The sequence below is a fragment of the Pteronotus mesoamericanus genome, unplaced genomic scaffold (assembly GCF_021234165.1).
Source record: "Pteronotus mesoamericanus isolate MK-2021 breed Mesoamerican mustached bat unplaced genomic scaffold, CSHL_Meso_final scaffold_85, whole genome shotgun sequence".
Lineage (NCBI taxonomy): Eukaryota > Metazoa > Chordata > Mammalia > Chiroptera > Mormoopidae > Pteronotus > Pteronotus mesoamericanus.
Window position 1 is genome coordinate 74,959,912 of NW_026555329.1, and position 8,738 is coordinate 74,968,649.

Below are 8,738 nucleotides of genomic sequence, written 5' to 3' on the forward strand. Positions count from 1 at the left end.
GTTTTGTGAATGGTAGAGGTAAGGCCCCAATTTTAATTCTTTCCATAGAGAAGGCTGGTTGTCCAAGTGCCACGTATTGAAGTGGTCACCACCGCCCCGCCCCACGCTGACCGCAAAACCTGCCAGAAATCGCGTCCCTGCGCGTGTAGGGACGTCTGCAGTTCCTCTGTTCAATGGGCCCGCTTTTCTGTGGTTGTACTAGTTCTGTGCTTCTCTTAATTATCATTGTTTTATAAGTCTATTTTTTATTTTTAAAGAGCCTCTTGGCTACTCTTGAGTCTTGGACCTCTATAAATCTCTTGGAATGTTTATCTTATTAAGTTCCACATAAAAATCTGTTACATTGACCAGAATGATGTTGAACCTGTAGATCAATTTGAGGGGAAATGACATTTCTACAACATTGACTCTCCTGTCAAATGAACGCGGCACAGCGCTATATTTATTTAGATTTTTTAATATCTTTCAATGAAGTTTTATAGTTTTCTCTATAACATTTTGTCTTTTGCTGCATATATATGCCTGGTTATCGTAATTTTTCATGTTACTGTAAATAGTATCTCCTAAAACTTCATTTTTTAACTGCCTGATTTAGTAGAACATGCAACTGATTTTTTTATATTGATGCTGAATCAACAAACTAAATTCTTATTAATTATATTAAGTTTATGCCTCCCTTTGGATTTTCTATTGATTCAGTTGTATCGACTGCAAATAGTGCAAGTTTTGTTCTTTCCTTTCAAATACTTAGCTTTCTAATCTGTCATCGTACCTTACCTACCACATTGGCTGGGCCCTCCGAGGGAAGCATTACTGTCTTACTCTTGATGTGGAGAGAAAGCTTTCATTGCTTCATTCTTGAGTTTGATGGCGTTTTTTTGTAGCTACCTTTATAAGATTAAGGAAGTTCCCTTCTATCCTAGTTTGCTAAGAGTTTATCATGAGTGGATATTTGATTTTACCAGGTACCTTCCCAGCATCTGTTGAGATAAGGTTTTCTCATTTAGTCTGTCAATGAGTACAACTTACTGATTTTTGCACTTGCACTATTTGCCAAAGACACATCCTAGACTTTTGCGTACAGCTCCCCACTCACTCTCTTGGTTTCCTATGCAGCCTCAGCGTGTCCAGAACGGAGCTCCTGAGGGCGCCCCGTGACACCTGCTTTACCCACTCTCCCCCCTGCGGTTGGTCGTAATTCCCGCCTTTCACTTGCTCAGGCCTCCGGGAGCTGCTCTTGGCTGCTTTCTCCGCGTCCAACCTTTGAGGAAGTCCTGGTGGCTTCGTCCTTTAAATACTGCCAGTGCTTCACCGGGTCTCCACCGCTACCCAATGCGAGTCGTACAAAGGGTTCCTGCCTGGTCTCCCCGCTTCCCCTTCCCCTTTCTATTCTACTCTAAGTGCAGTAGGCCGAGAGGCCCTGTTCAAATGAGGCCAGATCTCCTCGCTCTGGCTCTGCTGGGACCTTACGGGCGGCTCCCATTTCACTCAGCCTCGCAGCCACGCTCCAAGGCCCTGCCGCGCGCTCTCCTGTCTCCTCTGGCTCCCGCCGTTGTCTCAGTTGGCAGGCACACATCCACTCCCCCCACCCCCGTGCAGCTCGCTCTCCTCGAGACCACCCGTTCTCCAAGTGTGCGCCTTAGATCGGCAACAGCAGCCTCACTGGGGAACTTTTTATTAGAAACAAAAATTATCGGGCCTCCCCAGATCCACTGAACTATGGACAAGAACGGAGCCAGAGTCTGAGATTCAGTAGCCCTCCAAGTGGTGCCTGGGGGGGTTGGGGAGCCCTGCCCCGGACGCCCGCGCTGCCAACTCCCTCCGTCCCCTCCTTCGGGTGTCCGCTCAGAGGCTGCCTTCCCAACGCGGCCCACCTGGGCTCCGCCCTAAAAACATCACCGATGCCACCTGTGTCCTTGACCTAGTCTTTTTCCCTCTGATTTTTCTGATAGACTCTAATATACTTGTTTTCTAATGTACTCTGTAATTTACCCTTTATGCTATATATATTCATTCCATAATGAATCATTCAATTTGCTATTTTTATCCTGATACTCTAACATACTTCTAATATTCTTTTTTTTTTTTTTAGTGTGATTGTTGTTTTGTTTTGCTTTTTCTCCCCTCAGTCTACCCGGGAGAATGTAAGTTCTTTGGAGGCAGGCATTGTTGGGTTATTGGCTCACTGACGTAGCCCAAGTGCTTGGAGGAGTGCACTTGAGAAGTCGGTGTTACATAAAAGATGCACTCAGAGCCCAGTCCCCTCCTCTGTGCGCCCCGCTCCCGGCGACAGGGAGAGCCATGCCGGTCTGCCCTGTGCTCCTCGGCAGCCTCGGGAGCCTGGGGGGCGTTCCCCCTGCGCACAGAGGACCAGACCTCTGCCTGAAGCAGAGCCAGACAGCGGCCCGGGCTGGGACTGCAGGGGCTGGGCCTGTGTTGCCAGCCCCCAGCGGGTGGTAAATCGGGGGAGCAGTAGGTATTAGAACTAAGTCTGATGTTGTAGCCACTTCCTTGTTGCTCCAGTCTCTCGAAGCCTCCTGTGGCTGGGAACGGAAAGTGCTTAAAACAGTACCACGTCATAATGGCCTGCTTCGCCTAAGCTCTGGCTGCACACTAGGTCTGCATGTACAGCTCTTTAAAAAAAGATCCTTGCGCCTGCACACCAGGAATCCGCTGTGGCAGGTGTGCTGTGATGCTGACGCACAGCAAGGCTTGCTGGGGTAGCAGGGCGGAGAGCCTGGCCCCAGGCAGCAGGGGGCGCTCCTGGGGACTCCAGCAGCCTTGTTGATTAATGACAGAACTTCACAAGCTCCCCGCTCTGAGCTTTGACACACCTCCAGACCTGAGTTTTACTTACCTTATATATACAGTAAAAACAAACAATGGAGATGAGTTTTATAGTATATAAGTTACACCTCAATAAAAATCTTAATGTGAAAAGAAAAAAAAATAAGGATTAAGTCACTAAAAGCCACTGGATAATACACAGCTTCAAAACACGAACCTCAGGGGCTGGAGGAGGACAGCAGGCCACTAGCCCAAATTGAGTGTTGACGTTCACCTTCCTACCTTTTAGAGCACGGAAGACTTTATGAACATCTGCATTGAACCCGAGAGTGTGAGCAAAGGAGACTTCATAACGATAGGGTAAGTGATGGAGACCTCGTAACGGCAGGGCGAGTGGACCGGGGTTTGGAGGAAATGAGGCGAAGTCGTTTGCGTTGTGTTGTGCTGTATCGTGTTGTGCTCAGAGTGCCCGTGGAGTCAGAGAGACCCAGCGGAGGACGCGTCTGGTTTGGGGAGCAGGGCGTTCTGTGTTTCATTTGGGTTCACGTGGCCAGTGCTCCTTTCCCCCGCTGGCCTTCCCTGTTCGTTTCGGGAAGATCAGAGGCTGGGAGCAGCCTTTGCCTTTCTGCTGAAAGAATTCAGCACCACATGGCATCCTGTCTGGAATTTTAGCTTCAGGGTCAGAATTGCTGGATTCTACCACGTTCTGGCCTCATGTTTTGGACAAATCCCTGGTTCTCTGCATCTGTTTCCCTGTGGGTGGACTAGAGTGATAGAATCACCTCTGACTGTGTCAGGATTGTTTTTAAGTCTCAGAAGAGTGACCGTTGAGGGGAAAGGCCATTTTCATTGTGACCTACTTCACAAGTGTCGGTTACTGTTGGTCAGTCCACCTTGTCCTCTTCTCAGGGTGTGAATGAAAAACCTGAAAAGAGGTTGAGTCCTTGGGACGTTTTCCAGGTTTCCTTTTTCCACCACAAAGCACCCTTCCAGGTCCCGTCTGATTTGTTAAACCCTGCCTCTGCCAGAGTTTTATTGGTTAAGAATGCTCTAGGCCCTCCCTAGTCTTCAAAGCATCGAGGACCGCCTGTTACCATGGCGACTGGTAGTCTGTGTGGCTGTGTTCTGTGCTCTGGCTCAGAGCTCCCCCTCGCGCCCACTGAAGGGTTAAACATCTTTGCGGGGGTGGGGCGGGTCTCCATGGCAACTTCATTGTCTGCTCCAGGACCTTCATTACACGGTCTTTCATGAGTTTGTGGTGTTTGCCTGGGTACAAATTCTTCACATGCTGAATAGCTGCTTCTGCAGCCATTGGTTTATTTGCTCTGCCTGTAGTAAAAGAAAGGGGAAACATGTCCCTTCTTCTACAGCGTGTGCAGAAGCCATGCAGTGTCTTAATCTGACCAGGGGGGCCAACTGTATCCAAATCTCCTTCATAATACTGACATCCAAAAATAGAAAGAAAACCCGATCATGATGCTTAAGTGAAGTCATTATGTTCCTTGTCATTGCGCGCCTCGGCAGCAATAACGCGGTCTCCACAGGAAGGGAAATCAGGTAGTGTCTGTTTCCTCTGGGTGTCTGAATAGGACACTGTGAAGTTGCTCTAGAAAACTGATGAAGTTTCATTGACGAAGAATTACTGTTGTCAGTCAATGAAAAAGAATGGGCTAATTTGCTTGGGTTAGCTTTTGCTCTTTCTCTACTTCCTGTGACTAGCTATGAGGGGCGGGCTGTGCGTGGCTAGTTCTAATAATTCTACGCCAGCGCCATTTAGTGAAGGTAAACATGTCCCGCGCCAAGTAGGCTGCCGCTGTAGAGGATCAGCAGGGAACTCAGCATGATGCTGGTGGTCCATGTATTAAAAAAAAATGCCTGTGCCTTAAGTTGAAATAAAAAGTCTCTCCTTCAAGAAGTGACTTGCTCACAAGAACTACCAAATAACAGAAGTTTAGTTCTTTTCCTAAAGGATTTACTTTCATTTTAATTTTTAAATTTGGGGTCTTTAAAAGCCCAGGACTTGGGTATGTGTGGACCATTTAAAGTCAGGCGGTCTTAACTTCAGGCACGGCTCCCGACAGCGAGTAAGCCCCCACCTCCGGCGTACGCCGCAGCGCTAATAAGCAGGTGTCCTCGGGGCAGCGTTGCTCACAGGACCCACGGCGATCAGTGGGTCGTGAGCCCTCTGCTTAGTCTCATCAAAACCAGAAAGGACATGCCAGTTCTTGCAGCCCAGTGCAGCCGCCCGCGCTGGTTTCCAAACGTGCTTTCCGTCCACTGACAGAAGCAAGAAGGTGCGAGACCCCACGCTGCGCGCCGAGGGCACCGCGTGTCTGCAGGCCAGCCAGTGCGCCCTGCGCCTCCCTGAGGTAAGTGGGTGGCGCGCTCCGGGCCTCTCTAGTAATGGCCTCATTCAGGCACCTACGGCTGCTGAGCACATTGCCAGCCTCGGGGCCGTAGAAGGCAGACCTGGGAGATCACAGGCTCTGGTGTTTTTAAGCCAAGGTTCTCTAACGTGTGATCCTGGGTCTCCGGAGCTCCCCCACCCCAGACGGAAATTATGCAGAGTCACTGTATTATCACACAGAAAATTCTCAAATGGTAACAGTGGATTCTCCCTTTGCACCTGTTACGAAAGATCCAGAAGCAGTTTTCGGAATGGTGCTAAATTTTTCTGTACCACCAAACGCCACGCCTAGAAGAATAACCTATGTACGTAGAAAAAGTTGGAAGTACCACCTCAGCCGTAAGGTTAGTTTTCTATTCGCAATATCCGAGGAACATATTTAACCACAGATCGCCTCTGCACACTTCCGGTCACTGTGCCCCCGCGTGGGTGGCAGCGGAGTCGTGGCATGGGCACGTCGCATTAAAGCCACGAGTTTATTTATAGACTCTGCAGCGATGCTCGCTCTACCTGCCGTGTAGAGCTGTGCAAGCCCCAAAGAGCCACCCTGGGGCCAGTCGCGCGGCCCTCTCGGCTTTCCTAAGAGAGTGTGCGGTCTTCCTCACTGGGAGAGACCAGCGGGGGCAGAGGAGGACCCGTGACATATGGTGTTCACGGACTCCTTCCCCTGTCTGGACCCCTGTCTTTTAATGTGTGTATTTAAACATGATAACCTTGCCTCTCCTGTGCCAAAATACTCAGGTAGGAGATAGAGACCAAAAACATAATAAAACCTTTTTCATGGATGGGAGGTTTCCAGCACCAGCACTGAAACAGCGTCTTAAGTGAACGGAGATGCGGGCCTCCGGAGGGTGGGTGGCCGTCTGAACGCTGCCTTCTCCGCAGGGCTCGGGGGGCTCCTTCAGCATCGACAGCGAGGAGTACGAGGCGATGCCCGTGGAGGTGAAACTTCTGCCCCGGAAACTTCACTTCTTCTGTGACCCCCGGAGGAGGGAGCAGCTGCTGCCGAGCGCGGCTCAGTGAGCGCCTGGGGCCGCGCACCCCGAGGCCGCGCTCGAGGCCACCCGTGGGACCAAAGGGAACAGACGCCACACCGCCCTGTCCCCGCAGGGCACCCGCTTCCCGTCCGCGCATGCTTTGACTTCTGTGTGACAGTTGCCCCTCCTCAGGCCAGTTCTAGGACATCCTCGCACCCAGCAGCTGGGGAAGGGCTAGACCTTGTCGTCTCCCCCACACGCAGCCACAGGGGCAAGCAGGGTCCTAGCCCCGCTCCTCTGTCCCTGTCTGTCCAGCGGCCGGCCTGCCACCGTGCCCTGGCTCTGGGCCCCCCCCCCCCCCCGGCAGCTGCTGCCCGGGGGGCTCTGCTTCTCACTTGGCTTGTTTCAGTTTGAGCCTCCATCCAAAAACGTGGGTGAGGTGTTCCCCTCTTCATCCATGGCTGAAATACTGTAAAATACTAGTTTTTTTAAGTAGTGGTTCTTAAATGTGGGTGTGCATGTTGAACTGTCTGGCGTGCCTGTCGAAAACTGAGACTCGGGGTCCAACCCAAACCTAAATAGCTCAGTCCAGGTGGGGCCCAGGTATCTGCATTCTCTCTAGACAGCAGCCACCGCCACCACCCCCACCCCGCCGATGAGTCTACCCCAGGCGGCCCCCCACCGTCCCCGGACAAGCGTTGTACAACAGTGGCCTTCCTCGAAGTCTTCTGAAAAACCCTGCACCCCATCCCGCTTTTAAGTTGACATCTGAAATTTTTCATGGGAGGTTAGACTTGCCAAAGTATGTACTTTCTGCTGTCCTGTAAATATTGATATTTTAAAATAAAAACTGTTATTTCACTATTTTACACATATTCAGTGTAATTTAAATACACAGCAATTTGACAGTCATCGCCCATTTACAAAAAAATAAACGACCAAGTTCTTTAGGAGTTGAAGGTTTTAAATTGACTTTTCTCCTTGTATGTGTCCATACTGCCCTCGCCAAGAATGCTATCGCAGTTCAATCTGTTTTCATGCTTAAAACTTTTTAGTTCTCTATTAAGTATCGAATGTTATAATAGTATTTTCATCAATTGTATATCAATAAGACTTTGATAATTAAAAGTTAACTAATTGTATTAGAATGTTCTTTATCCTAATTAGTTCATTATTGCAACACATAAATGCTGTTTACAGCTAAGATGAAAGAGGACTCAGCGTCCCCCTCCTTGTTCCACCTTTGGCAGTTGTGGCACATAACTGGACGCCATGGAAAGAATTCTCTCACCACAGTGTCTGTGGCTCTTTGGGCGCCTTTGGAGTCACAGCTCAAAAATCACAGTGACGTCATCAGAAACTATTACTAACGGTCTAGCAACACCTTGGTTATGTTTTCCTTCAGGTTGTTGAAGGTGGAGAGCTAGAAGCTGCCTGCTCTGCCAGCCAGCCATTGTCACCATTTGCTTGTAACCCCACCACCGCCACGTGCCTTTGTTCAGGGCCCCTGAGGCTTTCTGCTCTGGAGGCCGAGCCCCGCAGTGAGGTGGACGAGCCAGGCGCCTGCCTTTTATAAAGGAAACGGGACAGTGCGAGGGGACCGGCAGGCCTCAGCGCCAGGCTCGGCCGGGCAGCTTGGTCCCAGGAGGGTGTGTGCGGGCATGCCCACGGGCCCCTTGCAGCGTGCACACCAGCGCTCGCGGCCACAGAGCAACTACGCAGAGCCCACAGGTGAGGAGCACAAAAGCCGGGCTTACCTGTGTCTCCTTCCGGGAGGTGCTGGAGGCCGTGCTTCTGCCGAAGGAAAGGGAACAGGCGGCGAGCATGCGGCGTGGGGCTCACCCGTTCCCCGCTGCGCACAGAGGGGCAGGAGAGGCTGCGGTCTGGGGGGGCAGTTCCCGCGTCAGCCAAGAGAAGTTAGCACATCTGGAGTCTAGAACAAAGTATAAAGGACCAACCAGCCCAGAATCTGGTCGCCTCGATAGGATACTAGCACATGTCTGTGTGATTCTAATCCTTCCATTGAAATAATGGAACATAGCATTGGGAAGGATATTTCACCCAGATCAGCATTCTGACTCATTTTAAACATACATATGCTCTGGTTCAAATTGTTTTCCTGATTCAAACTGTCTCCTGTGAGACTATGGTTTGCTTATCATTTGCTGCCCTGCCCTTCTGCATCACGTCGCATGAAGGCCGTTTCCAGCGCAGCCAGGAGCAGGCACCCCTGCGGCCAGACCCGGGGTGGGAGGTGCCCCAGACCGAGGTCCCACCCCCTGCGGAGTACAAACCTCCTGTCCCGCGAACTTAGCTGAAAATGTTTCTCTTAAAAAGTAGATGTTTTCCATTAAAACGTTTAATAGCCTTTTCCCTCACCCATGGCCAATTTGCATGCATGGTTATTACTGCGTGTCCAGTGCTTTGTACAAGCAACTGATTCCGCCCGTTCTAACCACCCTGAGAAGCAGGTCTGTCGCAGCGGTCGTATAGCCTAGTAAGTAGGAGCCTGACTGAACACGTCGCAACAATCTTAGCAATTTGCTGCCTGAAAATAAGGCTAAAAA

At 50.5% G+C, this 8,738-nt stretch overlaps 1 protein-coding gene across 1 annotated transcript in view; it reads left to right on the forward strand.

The window, feature by feature from the left end:
• The window catches only part of AGK (acylglycerol kinase), a 73,738-nt gene extending 66,535 nt beyond the window's left edge, over positions 1-7,203 (forward strand). The window contains exons 14-16 of the mRNA XM_054563864.1: positions 3,077-3,147; positions 5,072-5,156; positions 6,080-7,203. Of these exons, the coding sequence (XP_054419839.1) occupies positions 3,077-3,147; positions 5,072-5,156; positions 6,080-6,217 (294 nt within the window). The 3' untranslated portion in view covers positions 6,218-7,203. The remainder of the gene's footprint in view (positions 1-3,076; positions 3,148-5,071; positions 5,157-6,079) is intronic.
• Positions 7,204-8,738: the final 1,535 nt, after the last annotated feature.